The 19,555-nt window shown below is 39.0% G+C and overlaps 1 protein-coding gene across 1 annotated transcript in view; it reads right to left on the bottom strand.

The window, feature by feature from the left end:
- The window catches only part of Adgrg6 (adhesion G protein-coupled receptor G6), a 136,452-nt gene that overhangs the window by 59,029 nt on the left and 57,868 nt on the right, over positions 1 to 19,555 (bottom strand). Inside the window, exons 4-5 of the mRNA XM_051164634.1 lie at positions 8,040 to 8,381; positions 6,366 to 6,989 (exon numbers count right to left, since the gene is read on the bottom strand). Coding sequence (XP_051020591.1) covers positions 6,366 to 6,989; positions 8,040 to 8,381 — 966 coding nt within the window. The remainder of the gene's footprint in view (positions 1 to 6,365; positions 6,990 to 8,039; positions 8,382 to 19,555) is intronic.

Raw genomic sequence — 19,555 nt, 5'->3', positions numbered from 1 at the left:
CAGACTGCAGAGGTTTGGAGAGTGAATGCAACGGGAGGAAGCCTGGTTGTGCGAGGAAGCAGAGATAGGGAAGGGGAGTTTTTAAGGCTGAAAACCTAAGCAAGTTTGTACCCTGGGAAAGGCATGTGATGTGGCCAAGTGGAGGGAGGGTGGAGATAGAGGGAGAACCTTATCTTGGGAGCTTTCTGCCCCTTGTGCATGTCCACTCTTTTCAGGACCTCGTTTCTACAGTCACTCAGAGTTTAGAAAGGACTTCTGAAAACTAACAAGGCTATCAGACTCATGTGACTGGAGAAATCGCAGCCATTGTAACCCAGCCCAGTGGAGACCCTTGGATGGGGTTTCTGTAGTTCTCAGATTACACACAATGCTGGCAGTCAAGGGCTCCTTAGAGGCTTCTGGAACTGATACGATATCTCTCCAAGACAAAGAGAGATAAGGGACAATGTTGTGGGAAAGAAGTTCTTGGGCTAACTCCATTTCCACTGTAGTGTATCTAAGAGCTCAGAGGTGGGAATAAGGGAAAATATCGGAAGAGCTATGATTTAAAACAAGATCTTGCCATTTTTATCAGATTCACTGTATTCTTTTCAATCTGTGGCTTCCTTTCAGGGAAAATTGTAAACATTTGCTTCTGAATATTTTAATTAGTTATTCTTTTTAGGGGAAGGGCAAGTTTATCAAGTTGCTAGTGTTGTATAAATATTGAGTAGATACCATTGTATTATGATCCCATGGAGCAACAAAAATTACACCTGACTTTTTTTTAATGTGAAAATGGCAAAAAAAAAAAAAAAAAAAAAAAACCAAAAACAAAACAAAAAAAAAAAAACAAATGACATAATTTAATTAGAAGGAGGTTGCGCTGGTAAAGGAAATCTCACATTATAAATATGTGGGGCTATGTAAACAAATAGATGAAACACAAAAAGCAAATCCTGCCGACTATGTTGAAATTTGTACTCTTAGACCCTTGGGAGGTTGAAGCAGTAGCATCAGTTGAGCCCCGAGTTCAAGGCTAGCCTGGTGAACATAGCAAGATGTCACCTCAAGTAAATCAAGAAATACTCCAAACACACGCAAACTCTTCATTTATACTCAGTGGCACTTTTGTTACACAGTTTTCTAGGCTTAAAGATTTACAAATTGGGAAACTGTGAAAGAAGAGATGAATCCTTCTTTGGGGACAATGACCAAGCATCAATGGTGCTTATGTGATCTTTGTGTTTTCTAGCTCTTCAGTCTTCTCAAAGATATTTAAAACTTAAAACAGAGAAATTTAGAGTCATGTTTTATTCATTAAAAAAAAGAAATCTTGAACATGGGGAGCTAGGAATGGGTACAGGTCAGTGGGTAGAGTGCCTGCCCAGAACCCATGATGCCTTGAGTTCCAGTCCTACTGCATAAAAGTGGCATAGGGGCACACATCCTAGCACTTGAGAGGCAGGCACGGGAAGATCACATCAAGCTCATCTTTGGTATATAGGGAATTTCAGACGAGCATCAGTTAGGGATCTTGCCTTGAAAAAGAAAAACAGGAAGTTGGTAAAAAGCCACTAAGTCTTCGGACTTCCCTTTCTACTTCTCTCAGCTACACTGTTGAAAGGAGTCACTATTATTTACGCAGCTTGTGCTAGAATGGACTGATGTGTAGCCAGCAGATCATCTCCTGTCCTCATTAATAATTTTAATAATAGTACAATAGGCTGTAAAATATTTGGAAAGAATATGTTTTTCAAATTTCCCTTTGGTGATGTTACTAAGATAAATTTTATAATTTTTCATAAATAATAAATATATCATAACATTATTTTATAATTTCTATTTTACATTTTTCTTTTTCTAGTTTTTTTCAAGACAGGGTTTCAATGTATAGCCTTGGCTGTCGTGGACTAACTTTGTAGACCAGGCCAGCCTGGAACTCACAGCAATCCGTCTGTCTCTGCCTCCCGAGTGCTGAGATTAAAGGTGTGCGCCACCACTGCCTGGCACATTTCTCTCTTTTTTTTTATTATGTTGTGTGTGTATGTTGGTGTATATACATGTTTGTATGACTATGTGTATATGTGTATAGAGACCCAGAAGTTGATGGCAGATGTCTTCCCCAGTCACTCTTCATCTTATCCTTTGATGGCAAGTCTCATATTCAACCTGGAACTCACTGATTCCACTACACTACCTAGTTAGTGTTCCCCAGGGAGGCCCTGGCCTTGCCTCTCCACCACTGTGGTTACAGACATATCATTAAAGGATATTTAAGTCAGTGCCAGGATCCAAACTCAGGTCCTTTACCATCCCTCCAGTCTTCTTTTATGACACCACCACCACCACCATCATCATCATCATCATCATTTAAGGTCACCTATGTTCCTAATAAGTTTGAACACCCTCAAAGAATAATACTTGTCATGATAAAGCAATTATACTTTCAGTTAAAAGTGATCTAATAATCTAACAATGGTGAACTCAGTAATGTGTTGTGCATGAAACTAAGGACCAGGAATTGAATTTTAGGACTATGAAAGTCAGGACTATGATTTATTACATAGTTAATTATGAGAGGGTTGAAATTAGAGAGTGATTGGGCCTTAGTAGTCAGGAGAAAAATTTTAGATTTGAGAACCAAAGTCCATTTAAAACTCCATAAATTTCTAGAAAAGAATAACAAAAAAAATGTTGGGTACTTACATCTTGTATCTTATCTCTACATCCACAGTGACTAAGACATGGAAGTGCTTAAGAAATCCTGGATAAATAAATATAATTTGTGTAGACTGTTCGTTGAGTTATACTATACCACTCCTCAGGAAAGAGCAGTAATCAGTTAAATAAATAAAACCAGCAGAGAAAGTACTGTCTGCTCTTTGTGAAAATTGGTGGGTATTAGCCAATGTCTAAATTGTAATCATAACATAGGCAAATACTTGTACCTATAATTAGAGGGTCAGAAAAGGAAATGACCTGTCCTAAAGGTCATAAAAGTAGATATGTTTGAAAATTATTCTAAGAAAAATAAAATGCTATATCATTTAAAAAGAACTATTGATAATACAATATTTGTATAAGGAAAGATACAATATTTATATCAGGAAAGAAATGACAAGATTGACTGTGGGTTTTAGAAAGACAAACCAACTAAAAATGTTTGATTCAGAGATAATCCTACAATACTTATAAAAAATATAGGAAAACAAAATAGTATGACTATAAAATTGTTCTAAGAGTTATTAAATGACATTAGTTTTATATTTAAATGTGATATAAGTGACAGCATATTTATATATTAAATATACTCTGTAAAAGTAAGGGGTACCCTTACTTTCACTTTATATAATTTATCCAGTAACACACAGATGGAAAACATATTCATTTTCTATCACAAGTGGATACTAGAATAGTCAATACTTGGCAGGCATTGCCAGTCTACTGGAATGCAAGGAATGAGACTGCATGCTCCCATTGGTTACTGTATTCACTGAAAGCTTGTGGAATTATGATGACTCTAAACAGCAATCACAATGTTTTCTGGGGGGACAAAAAGGAGGTTAAAATGTTAATAGAGCATACTTTATTTTTCTGGATTATTGAAGTTTTGCTTAACCAGCAAGGCCAAGATGCAATCTTAGGTACAGGTATTTCCTGTCAGTTAATAAGTGACTTGGATTCTTCAGCCCCAGGCTGATGATTAAGCAGCAGGAAATTCCTTCTCCAACAATCCTCCTAACATACATAGCAAGCCTTCTGGGTTCACACAGTTGAGGTGTGGGGGTAGTGTCACCCTGGAATGTCAAAGATGACTGCTATAAAGTTCATGAAAATTAAATGTATTGAGTGTGTAAGAATGGGCTGGTCTTACGATGAAATCATTTTGCTGACTTACAGATGTCTAAGTTGTGGGAGCACACATTTGGTGCATTCTGGTAGTAGTCAGACTTTAGGATGAGACCCTCGGGGCCTGTGTTTAGGAAAATAGAAGGAATTCATAATCTCACGTATGTGTGGAATCCCAAGAAGTTGAAATTATAGAAATAGAAATAGAGTATTGGTGATTCACGGGGGCTGGAGGGCAGAAGGTAGGTCACAGGGACTGGACATTATCAACTAAAGGCTACAATCCCAGGAGTAGTGAGTTTAGACGATCTATTACACTACCTAACAGTTGCAGTTGCAAGTAATGTAGTGTGCACTCAAACTTGCTCAGAAAAGACTGACAACGTCACCGTTCTCTGTGTTCCTTCCCCTGAATGCAAAATACTAAAAGGGAATTGCTAAAGATTCAAAGTTTGCTTGCTATGAATACATGGCTAAGTATGAGCTATTAGCTTGGTTAGGCATTTCACAATTTATATAACAAACCATCTACTGAGACGTACAACATAAACACATGCAATTTTGCCAATTAAGATAGCATTGATTAATTAAAAATGTAAAAAAGGGTGAAGTTTCCAGGTAGAAATTGATGATGTGTATATTAGCAAATTAACCACCTCAACAACTGGTCTGTCATATGCTTCATTTCCCTCTCTATTTAGCAAAAGGAGTGGATTAAATTAGATCTTCAAACTTAAATACCAACCAGTGTCAGTCTAAAGAGGAAAAGCAACCCTGGGTGTGTGTGTGTCTGTGTGTCTGTCTGTCTGTCTGTGTGTGTATGTGTGTGTTTGTGTGTGCATGTGTGTGTGTGTAGGGTTTACAAGTGTGATAAAAGCTGGGTGAACTCTAAGGCCTCCTCAAAAGGCATAGTCACAACTTCACTCTAGCTCTATTATTCATGAAGAAATCCTAGCCAGGCACTGGTGTTTGTCAAGAAAACCGAATAAGCCGGGCGGTTGTGGCACATGTCTTTCATCCCAGCATTTGGAAGGCAGAGGCCAGTGGATTCCTGTGAGTTTGAGGCCAGCCTGGTCCAGGACAGCCAAGGCTACACAGAGAAACCCTGTCTTGAAAAAAAAAGAAAGAAAGAAAGAAAAGAAAAGAAAAGAAAACCAAATAATTCATTTTATGTGAAATCTAACATTCTAATATTTGAGTGTTAGAAACAAAGTCACATCGAAAAGCATAATACGTGATAAGTGCAGGTGAAGAACGCAGGTGAGGCCACCAGAACCTCCCAAGCCTAAGGGCTTCATGACCTCTGGACAGTCTTTTCCACTGCTGTTCAAAGTGTGAGTTTCAGCAATTCTTAGGATGCTTTGCAAGCTTTGTTCTAGGGGCTTAGTAAATGTGCTCATGAAGATTAACAGTAAATATTGTAGGATGATAGGACCTAGAGGTATTGATAGCAAATACTTTAAGATTGTGGGCCATGCTATGTCTGTCACTATCAGACAATTTGGCCCTGTTAGCATAATTACAGCCACTTATAGTGCATAAATCTATGGGCATGCTGTGTGTCTATAAGACGTTATTTATGAAGCAAGTTCTCTGCCATAAGCCCTCCCACTTTACCAAACTATCGTCTATCAGATTTTCTCTAATGTCACAGAAAAATTCTTTTGGATAGTAGGCCTCTCTATTTAACTAAAGTTTATGTCACTGACACCTGAGAATCCATGCTATGGTATTTTAAATTGATAACAGAACCATTTTTTGTGGGTGTTTAAATCACTCCCATAATAAAATAAAATTATCTCTAGAATTAACTTGTATGATATAAGGAATAATGAGTAGAAGTCTACTTCAACATGCTTTTTGTTACCTGTAATCACTTCCCTAAATAATTTACACTTGACTATTTCCAATGTTGTTACAGATAAAGTTTCTTAAAAAGGAACCTGGGAGGAAAGAGCATTTAAAATGAGGCACAAATGTTTGCTGTCAAATAAATAGCGATAAAATTTCAAAGAAAAATATTGATACTTCTAGGTTAACCAAAAATTTCCATAAAATACACAGCTTGATATTTGATCATGCTGAATAAACACCATCCTACACAGTGAGTGTTTAGGTAATGCAACTAAAATTATGCTCCAGAATTATAAAGATTGGTATACTAGGGTAGCATTTTGGTGAGTAAAAATTACAAAATGCTTATTAAGTTCTCGTGCTTCAAATCTTGTGACAAAGGTTTTCACCTGTCAGTCCATCATTGTGACTATTTTGTTAGTGATGAACTGACACTTTGTGACCTAGGCAAGCCCATTTTCCCCAAGTAAACATGGCTCATCATCAAATGCATGCTGTGAATGGCTAAACTGGTAACAGCTTTAAAGCGAAAAGAGCTCTTAGTCATAATTCTACAAACAAACAAAACTTCATGCAAATATGATGATTATGCGTATGTATACATAATTTCTTAATGATAAACATTTCCATCTAATAACGTTGAAAACATGAAGAACGTTAAGTTTGCATCGCAAACTTACCACAGCTCAGGTTGTTCTCTGCTTTCAGAGCCTGGGTTGAGATGCTCCAAAAGTCGTTGTGCCAGTCCACGACATTCCCAGACACACTACAGCTGAGGTTAGAGAGGGCTTTCATATCCATTGTGAAATTCCAAAGTCGAAAGTTATAGATGCTGCCCTTTAGAGAGGCAATTCCAACTCTGTCAGAGCCCAACAGCAATGTCCCATCCCCAGGTATGAAAGAACCGATGGTCGAAACACATGGAACTGTTTCATAGTTCTTTTTGAAATTTACACCAATGGAGCCAAAAGTATCATCCCACACAAGACAGAGCTGCTCAAAACTTTCAGTGAAGATGTCTTCGTTCTCCTTCACAGGTAACGCAGGGTTCAACAAGCATCTGGATCCAGAAATGAACAGGAAGTACCCATTGTCGACCTTTTCAAAACTGAGCAACTGTGTAAGGGACTCGTCTGAGTAGGAAAAAGCTATCCAGTCATCATTTTCATTGCCAACTTTGGAGGCTTCAAAGCAGAGTGTGAATGCACTGAACTCCTTAATGGAGACACTTTTTGCAACTGATACCTGGTAAGCATCTAATGTCTGGGGCAAAATGACCTTTTGATTCCTTAAGGACACGGCAACTAGGAAAAAGCATAAAGTAATAACATAATTCCAGAATATGAGCTAAGATACAAAATGTCAACTGTCCCTTAGTCCTGTAGCACATTCTTCTGTTTTTCTACTTACTCTGGGAGCCTTTGTTATCCTCTTCTCTGTCTCTCCTCTATCACCTATCTTTTACCAATGGTCTTACATCAAAAGACAACAATAGGCAATCCCACCCATTTCATCTTTTGTTATGGTTTCATCTCACAATGATGTGAGTGACAACCATGATGTTTTAAAAAATCTCTGTGCAAAAACATTTAAAATTAGGAAACAAATCTTATGAATTAAGAAAGAGCTAGTTTCAGGGTGATTTTACTTGCATATTATGAATTTTTAAAATATGCTCTTTCTTAATTACTTTCTAAGTATTAACTAGCTCCACTTTTCACTAACAATGGCCTTTCACTCTTTCAAATATTTCCAGGCAAATCTCATCCCTTCAGAATTTCTGTACCTCCTCCGTTCCCTTGAACACTGATTTTCAGTTTGTCTTCTAATAAATTTACTTTAAAGAAAACATCTTATACGTCCAAAATAAAGCAATTTCTAAATAGGAGCGTTTACACCTTCTAGTGGGGTGATATTAGAACTACAGATTTTCATTATTACCAGTGGACTTCCTTTAAAAAAAAACAAACAAAATGCAGATCTGGGCATGCGACATACTTGGAAGGCAAAGGCAATCAGCTCTCTGTGAGTTCAAGGCTGACATGATCTACTTAGCAAGATCCATGCCCATCATAGCTACAAATAAAGACCTTAGCTTTAAAAAGTAAACAAATAAATCAAAATAAGATAGATGTTCTCCAGATAGTCTAGAATTCAGCTCTTCTGAAACCAGAGTTTGGATCTAGTAATTCTAGTTTGGTAATGAGGATTCAGAGCCTACTAGATTCTCACCCTTAAATTCTGATCCTGGCCAGTCACATAAAAGAGCACAGCTCTGTTCTCTAGTCCTGATGTTTACTGCAGTGCATGTTAAATGGAAGCATAAAGGCTGGTGTTGCCTGTAGTTTACATACCTCTGATGTAGCTGACATTGAAACCTTTCTTCTGGATGCTAAAGTCACTTGAAAAAGACACGTGCATCTCATTCACACTTGAGTTAAATGACATGCCTTTGGCAGTTACTCCACACAATTTTGTCTGGCTGTCTCCATTATCAAGGGATAGTGAGTCATAGATGCAATTGGGAGCTTCCTCAACATCGAAGTCATTAAACGTTATCTGAATGATGTAGCCGGTAGGGGCTTGGAGGGTCCACGAGCAAGACTGGGCGTTAGGGTAGTCATTAGGGTAGCAAGGAGAGGCGAAGGTCCCAGAAGGATTGGAAAGGACCATCCTGCAGTTGCCACATCCACACACTGTTGGCCATCAAAGGGGGGGGGGGGGAGAAAGGGTGGGGTTAGATGATTGTATAATAATCCAAGAATATGATTTACTGGGAGCAACCAGATAGTAAACATATTTTAAATGAAAATTAAGAGCAAATGAAAGCATCTCAAGGAGAAAAAAAAGAAAGAAAGAAATGCCAAGAGTGTTTCAAAATGTAAAGACAAAAACAAAATTTTAGAGAGCAAAAAACTTGAGGCTCTGAGAATGCAGTAAAGCATAGAGCAACTTTCTTATGCAAGATGGACTGGGCCCCTGCAGGTACCACAAATGAGAGAGAGAAAGGGAGAGAGAGAGAGAGAGAGAGAGAGAGAGAGAGAGAGAGAGAGAGAGAGAGAGAGAGAGAGAGAGAGAGAAACTCTTGGGAAATAAATGCTGAAATATAAAGCAGATAAGTAAATTAGGCAGGTTATCTTTTAGCAGTTTTTTTTCAAATTGAAATAACTGTTATCACTGTCCTTTTTGTTTATCCTGGTTGGCGATAATACTCTTGTGTGATCATCTCCTTTACTCCTACATTCAGCAAATATTTATTGGGTGTCTATTATATAATAAAAATTGTTCTGTATAAAGCATGATAGTCTTTATATGAAAGGTGCACGCTTAGATATAAACAAAACAATAATAGAATATATTGGAAAGTGGTGTGATGGTTTTATTTGTCAGCTTGACACAATCCAAGATAAGCTGGGAAGAGAATCTCAGTGCAGGACTGTGACTTGCCTGCAATGATGGACTATACAATGGAACTGTGAGCTAAAAGAAATCCATTCATCCCCAAGTAGCTTTGTTCAGGGCCCTTTATCACAGCAACAGCAAACATAGCTAACATGAATGATGACAAAGGTAGGAAGAAGAGTAAAGCAAGGGAAAGCTCTGTGGTGTGGTAGATGGGACATAGCATAGTTCTCTAAAGGTGATATTTGAAGAGAAGTCCTTCTGAAGAACCCATGCCAGAAGCACTCTATGAGATAAACAATTCAAAGGATACAACAGAAATAAGGCCCACTGTTTTTAGTCTCTACCATTGAACCATAGGCAGAGACTGAAGTTCCAAAGGCCAAAGGTTCCTTTATACTCCATGATGTCCATGTCAATTGAGTGAATGTATGTAAGAAAGTCTTGTTGGATAAAGAGGGAAATGATACTATAGCATTTTTAGTAAGAGAACATTGAGGATATTTTTGGTTAATCTGAACTATGGTCTTGACACCAGATGGAATGAGAAACAAGGTTTCCCATGTCCTCAGTTACAAGTGCATCTTCAGTTAACATTCATTCTTTAAAAATATTTGTATAACTAAGAATAACGACATTGTGTGCACAACATTCTAAATATATAAATTACTAGAAAACCAATACACAAAGCTTCAAACAATAATACTTTAATTGCGTTGTGTAAACCACTTTAAACCCACTGTACTCCTTCATTTACTGGGTGGAGTAGAATGACTACGCAATAGCTGTTTTAGAGAGCGGCAGCTATTACACATGCCAATTCTTCTTCTTTGATACAATGATACACTCAAAGGCTAATAGCCTGCCGAAGTTAGATTTTTCCTGTTGCCATTCCCTGAGACCAGCTTGTGTCATGATGTTTTTTCAACCCTGTTCTCCATCCAGTCTGTCTAACACTTTCTGTTCTTCCAGAGTTTCTGACATTTTGGACAAGGTCAAGGACAGTAATAAGAAAACAAACTATGGTTGTCAAGTGTCTGCCCAATCCTTCTCTTATCTATCTCCAGAGCATCATGTGCCACTGCTGCCATCATCGCACTAACTGGGGATGTTGTTTTGCTTCTGTTTGTGGGATTATATGCTGTGTGTCTTCTCCCATCAGTCTGCAAGCTCAGTGAACAAAGGCTGCTTACTGGGTAGTTTAGCCAGGCTCCTGGAAATAGTCCAGGGTGTTTCCAACACATGAGACATCAGTGGTCAAGTTTGTAAAGCTATAAAAGAATAGCCTAAATGAACAGAAATGTGTCTAAATTAAAGAATGCACCCAGAGTGTGCAAAACCATGTCCAATGAGTTGTAAGTCTGAAAAACAAATAAAGAAGACAGGAGTTGTAGCACGTCTCTGGATAGGGCTTGGCGTTCTTTCTTGAAATTAATTCATGCATAGCCTGAGACTGAGGCAACTGGGACTCTCAGACAAGTTTAGCTTCTTTTCCTAAATCCTAGGCTCAGGAGAGAAAGAAGTTATCCTAGCCTATAATTTATACACAGCAATAGACACCAGAGTTTAAAAAAGGAAAGAGAAAAAGAGAAGGACTTAAAAAACAAACAAACAAAAAGACCCACCAAGCTTCATGCTGTGTGAGCATGGAGACAAGAGGCATTGTTTCCTTAAGATGAGATACATTTCCCCCATATCTAAGACCCAAGTAACATGCCATACTTCCTGTGTCCATTTACCAAATTCTTCCCTAAAAGCTGAATGGAGAGTACTAAGAATGAAAATTTGGCTTGTACCACTGGCTACGTATCTGGCTTAGGTCTAAAGAGTTATTTATGTGGGATTGGGCGGTGCCCATGTGTGTATGCCACAGTATACCCAAGGATGACAGAGAACAACTTTCAGGAGTCAGGGCCCTCCTTCTACTGTAGGACCTGGGCATTGAACTCAGGTCCTCAGGCTTGCATAATAAGCTCTTTTATCCACAGAACCATCCTGTGGTCCCTTGACCCAGGTTTGTGTCTCAGTTTTACCTCCTTTGCACCAGAGGTAATGAGGAACTTATACCCCTCCTAAGGTTGTTGGCAGGATGAAATGGGTTAATACTGGAGCATCTTGGGACTTGCACAAGGTATGCAGCTCTACTATTTAAGTGTTGACTTTCCTTGCTTATTAGTACAACACAAAATCTTTGCATCAATAATTTCCAAGAGTTAAAATAGCACCCACTGGTAGACTCTTTGTCCCTCAGTAAAGAGAATTAAAATAACTTTAAAAAAATTCTCCCACATGGTCAATCTACAGTGGCCAGACAGCATCTCCAGACAGTGCTGTCATACAGACATTATGTTAATGGGTGAAATGCCATGTCAGGAGCCACAGGAGTGTGTTCATTAAAGTCACAAACTACATCACTACAAATGGGTTTTGCTATGTATTTTCTCATTCAGCATCATAACAACTGATGGCGTTATTCCCGTCTCCACCATTGGCTGAAACAAATATCACTAACAGAGATTATATAACATGCTCAAAGTTATAGATCTAATATTCACCATAATCAAAATCCAAACCATTTATTCTGACTATGAGAATCCTTCATGAAAAATAAAAAAGATGGACACAGTGAAAAGATGCAGGACAAAGTGGAACATGGGGATAGAAATTATTAATGGTAATGTTACAATAAGTAGTGCCACTGTGTAAAGTGAGTATGTTTTCAGAAATTCACTTGCAATGGTAGCAAGTTTAGAATATATTGGTTTGGATCTGAGTATGGAATAATAAAATGTTAGTTGATTCCTATACTATAAGCTATTCCATTGAGAAATTAATTTGCCATAGGAGGCTTATTCTTTTCCAAAAGAGATGTAGAGGAGGAATGGATAGTGTAAAGGTGGGATGGGACTGGAGAAGAGCTGGGAGGAGAGGAAAGAGGGGAAACTGCAGTTGGGATATAAAAATAAATTAATAAAATTAAAGGAAATAAAAAGTAATTAATTTGGGGCTTGGGAAATAGCTCAGCAGGTAAATATACATTCATGAGAAGCAAAGTTCAGATCCTCAGCATCCATGTAGAATGGGCATGGTGGCATATATCTGTAACTCTGTAAGTGTTAGGGGCCTAGAAAAGACAAGTGGATCATGGGCCACATTGGCCAGTAGGTCTAGCTAAAATGGCAAGGTTTGAGTTCAGTGTAGGATGTTACAAGGTGGCAAAGTCATAGAGGGAAACTCTTAGCATCAGCTTCTGTGCTTCCCATATGCACCAGTGATTGCACTCCTGCACACATATGTGCACACAAGCATACATCTTGTGGGCATGCACATGCATGCACACATGTACATACAGGTATGTACCTGCACCACCCACACAACTGTATACAATAATTTATTCTGTTCTAGAAAAGGCTTCTTTCAAAGTTAACCTCTGTAGTAGCCACTGAGTGGGCCTTCAGCAAAACCATGATTGGCATATCTCCTTAAGACCTACCCAAGTAAAAGTCTCTGGCTCACTGTGTCCTCAAAGACATATATAGTAATGTATGTGTTCTCAACTCTAGTTAATAACAGAAAACGTTTTCAGGTAGTGTAAATAATACCAAAGCAAAGCCTAAACTGAGCTTTTCTGTGTGTATAAGTAAATACCTAGCACTAACTTGTTTGTAGCCTATTCTTCAGTTAATCTTAAGTAAACTCCAGGAAACCTGTCTGTAAATGCTTTCATCAGATAGAGTTGCACATAGACTTCATAGCCATTACCTTTTAAAACTTTTTAATTAAATTTATTCACATTACTTTGTGTGTGTGGATGTTTTGCTGCATGTATGTATGTGCATCATATATGTGCCTGGTGCCTGGGGATGATGGATGTATGGGGGCATTGGATCCCCCGGAACTCTAGTTACATATGACTGTGAGCAACTGTATCAGTGCTGGAAATAAAACCCTGGTTGTCTACAAGAGCATCAATTACTCTTAGCTTTCATGTCATCTCCCCAATTCCAGTGAATATTCACTTAATGGCTTCTTTTTTTTTTATTATTATTATTTTAAAGATTTTTATTGTTCCTCTCTGTGAAATCCAATGTGCATGTTCTTTCACTCTTTCACAGGTGGGGACTTCTGATGCACAATTGTTCAGTAAATCAAAGTAGGAATCACTTGTAGCTGATTTTTAAGACCTACTGTTTCTATACTGTGCTAAATGGTAAACAAAACCCAACTGTCTGATACACCTATAATCTCAGCCCTCGAGGCAAAAGAGTCAAAAATTCAAGTGCCGCTTTGCTATGTAGAAAGTTCCAGGCCAAGAAATGCTTCGTGAAACCCTATTTCAACACCACCACCAACAAATTGAAGAAAATAATTACATCTAAATGTTCTTAGTTAGCTATAGATAGGAATTTGAGAAGGTAGACAGTAAACATATTCCGAGAAAAATGTAACTTAAGTTGGTTGTTTCTTTCATAATTCTCCATCATTGTCTGCAACATCTATGGTGATATGTCAAGTTGCAAGGAATTCAGAGCTCATGTGAAGCCTTGAAAGCTTAAAATATCTAGGAGCTCTGGCAGTTTCTAAGGATTAACCCTAAAGTCAACAGTTGCAAATTCTAGGGCAAGATGAATCATTAAAGAGTCAAGATAGTCAAATGTTTCTCCAGATCAAGTCAGCAGGTGCCAGATGGAAGTAACACATTGATGACATGTCAATAACATTCTAGATTCCGACATGACCTGCATGGCTGATAACATTAGGAATGGACAACTTCATCAGGGCAAGTATTTAATTCTTTTCTGGCTACTGTGCACATTTCCAGCATGGGAAGGACTCTGAAGGCAATCTGGCTGTGACATCTGTGATTGTGTTAATGTGACAGACTTGGCAAGGGCCCCAGCCCATGCTCAGCACTCTCTTTAAGCTCTGCTTTCAGAGAGAGCCTTTACATATTGGGGTAGGTCTCTGGCACGCCCGGCTAACACCGGCCGTTCTCATTTCCTACTGGAGCTTCGAGCAGCAATGTGCGGTTCCCACTTCACCCCACACCCTTATGACACCGGTCCCCCCAAAGTTAACCAGATGATTGTTTCATTTCCTCTTGTGATTATTCAACCTCCAAAGCTCTTTGGAAGCAACATTCATAGGAAGTTATCACAATGATTTAAGTCTAAGTTCAAAAGGGGATTATTTACTTGAATTGGTTCAGTTAGGTTTGACACAAAGAGAAACCTAACAAGATACGGGACTGAAAGTTCTCTAATGGGGCAGTGTTCAGTTAGATAACATTTTCAATCTCTAAGTGTATTCCCATGCACCCCACCCTCCAACACATCTTGGTCTTCTGTAATACTGCTCATGTTTTAACTTCGAACCTTGTCTTTCCTTAATCACCTTGTCAAGAGAGCATTCCATACTCACCTACAAAGGCAAATATTTCATTAAGCAAGTGAACTTTTATAAATCCTACTAAAGTCAGCGTGTTCTGTCACTATACTGTAGAGCCCTTGAAAGAAGATTAGACACACAGCGAATGTATGTGTGTATATGCACACCTACACCTACACCCACACCCACATACATTTTCATGGGAAACTTTCCTCTCTCAAGCAGCGGCTGAGCCTTTCCTGTCTCTCATAAAACAGAAACTTGAAGCAACATGAACTGCATGTTCTATTATGTAACCTAATTTTTGGCTTAGCATAATTATGTACTACTCTTTTTCTGTTCATATTCATGGGCTACAAGGGCCCAGCTCTGGATTAATGAAATCAAGGACCTTTTTTAAAAAAAAAAATAGAAAATACCCTTGTAATGTACTGCTGAAATGAATGTGTAGACTCATGATGATTATTCATATTGAGGTTTCTAGTTTTGTATCTCTCATGCTTTACAATATTGATGCCTCTGAAGACACTTCCTTGCTGGTCTGTTAACCTTTCACTCCTACCCTCTCAGCCTTCCTCTACTGTGCTTCCTCTTACTGGCCTTGTTATTTAGAGTGTGGTCCTCAGGCCATCAGAAGTAACTGCCTAAACAAAGCTTTCAGGTTAAGATTTTCAAGCAATTCTAAGATGATGTGTTACTTTAAATAATGACATAAGCTATAATTGCTCTGAAAACAACAGAAATCCTAAAAACAAACAAACAAAAAACCTCCCACATGTACGGCTCAGGGAACATTGCAGAAATTAAAAAAAAAAAAAAAAAAAAACAGTGGAAAGACTGTAAGAGCTATAAGATCAGAGAGATTGCTGTGAGATTGTGTCTCATAGTAATGTCAAAAGCTACACGCATAAATTTGTACCAAGGTGACTAACCAAATGTGAGCTTAACAAGGATGCCACCAATGAACATGCCAAAAAGGATGGGGAAAGGTCCATGAGACCTCAACCATACACAAAGGAAACTGAGGAAAGTTGAGAATAACAGAAGTGGTCTTCCCCAGGGAAAAGCATACCAATTGCTTGTCCAAATGTTTAGCCCTGAAAACATATTATATGAATGGACTGACCAAGTAATACTTAGACATATATATGTATACGCATATATGCAAGCAATAATAAAGTTTAAAAAACAGTCTGAATTTGAAGGAAAATGGGACAGGTATATGGAAGGGCTTGGAGGGAGGGATGGAAAGGGGTAAATGTCATCATTACAGTATAATCTCAAAATAAAACCAAAAAAGAAAAAACAGAAAACACCTAACACTGATTCAAAATAAAAATAAGTGAAAGTAGACATAACAAGGTTTCATCACAGACTGGAAAACAGCTCTTCTCATTAAGGAGGAGAATATCTGCAATTAAGTCCTCCCCTGATCACACAGACAAGGAAGCTGGCATCCCATTGTACTCTTAAATAAGAGAGAGATCTACATTTCCAGCTTAAATTCTACAAGGAGATATTCGAACTGATCAGCTCAGTCCACAGCTCAGTTCCTTCCCTCCAGGGCAGGGCCACACCCACTGGGCCACAGTTAATGACAGTCTCCAGGCACAAAGATGCTCCTGAAAGTCTGTTTCCCCTGCAGCACTTACTGCCATATTTGTACAGCTTGCCCCCAGGGGTGGCCCCTGACCTGATGGGAACCAAATCACTCACTTCCTTAGTTAGATTGTCTTTCTGAGAAGTGAGAGATAGAGACACAGAATATTTATTTTGCCAGAGAATGAAGCAAATGGGGCTGGTAAAGTAAGGGGGTGGGGTGAGAGTGAGGGACAGGATGCGGGAGTGGGTGTAGAAAACACAGATGACAATGATGTGGACCAATGCCACTGCAGCCGAATGTGCTCACCCGCAGCTCACATGCCGCCAAGCACTCCTCTCTATCCAGATCTTTCTCTCTACTCATTCTCTCTGGATACCATATCTGAGCAAAGGCTTCCATGGTGTTCAGGTGGTGGCAGCATACTTGCTGATGTCCACCCTTGCTTGCAAATGTCTGCTAGACATCTTTACTTGGATATTCCTCAGGTCCAACAATCCAAACACCATTCCACAAATACTTTGCATCTTCTCTGATAGTTCTTAGTAGAATGAAAAGACATCCAGGCTGGAACTCTTCTAGTACCTTTCTTCTCTCTTCCTTCTCCAAAGATTCAAATATCTCATCATTTATTGTGTTTGTGGTATTCAAATCCACCTCTTCATTTCCTTTCCTTCCACTGCTGTGCAGCTTAAGCTCTGTATGTTTCCTCTCCAGCAGCTAGTCTCCCAGCTACTCAATACTCTTGCCACCTCCAAGTCACCCTCTGCATCACTACCAGAAAGACCTATCAGAATTCAAGTATAAATTTGAAAGTATGTCATCTCTAACTCTAAAATACTGGAGTGTGACAAGTGACTTGAGTGCGACTTCATTTCTGCCCTGTTCATACTTCCATCTCCTATGTCCATTCACTCAATAAATACTTCTGAAACATTTATGTGTCTGCATAGTCCCAGGCTCTAAAAATATAATATCATATAAGATAGTATCTATGACTGTATGGGATATACAGATTATTAGAAATGCACATATAAATGTATTGTATACATTCTCTCTCTCTCTCTCTCTGTTTCTCTCTCTCTCTCTCTCTCTCTCTCTCTCTCTCTCTCTCTAGCAGATCAAGTAGCTGAGTGCAATACTTTATGAGTATAGCCTTTGTAGAAATGGTGCTATGGTCAACTGTTGAAAAAATAGTCCATAAATTACAAGTACTGCTGGTGGCTCTTCTAGAGGACTTGGGTTAAATTCACACACACCCATGGTGGTTCTCAAACATCTTTAACTGAAATTCTAGGGGACCTGGCTACTGCAGGTGGCTACTGCAGGCACTGCACACACATTATGCACAGATAAGCACACAGGCAAAAATCACATACACATAAAGCCATGGGTGTGGCTTGAGGTATGAACCAGGGGCAGCAGACCATTTCACCAGCACCTTGTAAGGCCCTGGGTTTGGTCCCCAGCATTACAGAAAAGAAAAAGACAAAAGGTGAGTGAAATGAGAAACAAAGAGAAATAAAGGAAAACGAGCAAGGAGAGGAAAGAAGTAAGGGATAGAAGGAAATATGACTAACAGATATGTGAAAACTCAAGACATAAAGATATAGTTTGGATGTAGACCACGTAGGGAGCAAGGCAGGAGAGAAACAGAAAAGTGATTACCAAGGATGACTCTGTGCCTGCAGGTAAGAACAAAGCTGGATTGCTCAAGGAACCTACCACAATAGGGAGAAACAGAGAACAGACAACAAAAATTGAATGAGGTTAGTTTATAGGGTTTCTACAAGCCCTCCCTCCCCAGCTAGGCCAGTAAAGAAAAGAAAATGGATTTAATTATAGGAAAGTAAAATCCTCAGAGATTTGTTTAGCAAACACCGTTTTATATATTCACACATTTATATGAATAAAATATGCCTTTGACAGCCACTGCCACCTTATCCAGAGGACTTGACAGATGGCAAGAAAAAGTACAAATGATGACCAGCCACCTTGACCATCTGCTCCAGGAAGGAGACTGTGGTCTCCGCGGCAGAACACACTAGTTTCTCAAGGGGTCGGTTCGCCAGAGCAAAGCCTGTACTAAGGGCCATCAAAGTGACGTTAAGTGTTCATCAAAGGTCAGCTTTACTTGTCTTCCGTTTTGTTACTCACAAAGAGAGACTGGAGAAACCATGGGCAACACTACCGTTCATTTCACTTGACTTCACCACAGAAAGAGAAGCTTTCCGTGTGAATTGTATAGGCAGCGTTGCAGGGTCAAACTGGCCTACCTGAAAAAATACTGCCAATATCACAGAAGTAGAAAATCCCTGCCCCATAGAAGTTAACTGCTGCTCTTATACCCAGGAAGGCGGTGATGTCATTACTGGCTGCATAACACATTGCTAAGTCTTGAGTGCATGCGTTATCCACACTGAACTGTACTCGGCCTTCAGCAGGATGCTCAAATGGGACATTTTAGTGTTCCTTTCACTATGGTTGTCATTTAACGGCACCTACCATCCATTCGCCTCTCCATCCATCTATCCTACTTTCTGGACGCCTAATTTCATGATACTCAGTCTTCTTTTAGATGTCATTCTAGATAGTCAAGGGAGCGTGGTCAGAGCAGAGGTAGGGGAAAACAAACTCCAAGAGCTGGCAACTGTTAGCACTTCCTATTTACTTCATGTCATGCGGTGCAGGTGATGAACCTGAAATTAATAGTTAGAGCAAATTTGGGTTTGCCAGTTTGCCTTCCCAATAAGGTGAGAGGGGCATATGTGAAGATGGCAGTTGGTAGGGTGGATCTGGATGTTAGCTCAAGTTTTCCACATGAGCCTTTAATTTGAGGGCATTAAAAAAGCCACTTCAGTTGGTGCACCTAAGTAGAATCAGGTTAAATAGTGAAGGGTTAGAGAGAAGCACACTGCAGGCACAACTGACATGCCTTCTGTCTCATTACAGAATATTTCTTTATACAAACTTCTTAGCAATAAGGGAAGCTGGTACAAAATTCTGTAATGCATATCTTTAAGCAGGATTTTCTCAATATGAACATTCTATACGTGAGGAATTCTTGTTTAAATGTGCTGTCCATTTGCTTTAAACCATCACCAGAATTAATTACTTTTAAAATATTCACATAATACTAGCTTATCATAGAGATCTCAAGATTTTAGCAAAGTTCATTGTGAAAGACAAAAGAAAGGGACTACTTTTAAATTTTCCTAAAAAGTCTCACATTGAACTTCTAAAGGTTTTTTCTGACTTTACGTAAATCACAGGGCTTAGCTGATTAAAAAAATATTTTCCATCACTATGGAAAATCATAGTGTGAAGGACAAATTCAGTCAGGAAGCTGAACTGGAAACTCTCCAGATTCTCTAGTTTGAAGTGACCCCTTTCAAGGCACAGTCTGTAAAGTCACAACATGCTTGTGGAAGCACCTACACACTGTCATACGTCACAGTAACATGTAGAGAGACAGAGAAA

The sequence above is a fragment of the Acomys russatus genome, chromosome 21 (genome assembly GCF_903995435.1).
Source record: "Acomys russatus chromosome 21, mAcoRus1.1, whole genome shotgun sequence".
NCBI lineage: Eukaryota > Metazoa > Chordata > Mammalia > Rodentia > Muridae > Acomys > Acomys russatus.
The sequence above is the reverse complement of the archived record's forward strand: the minus strand, read 5'-3'. Positions and strand labels throughout refer to the sequence as shown.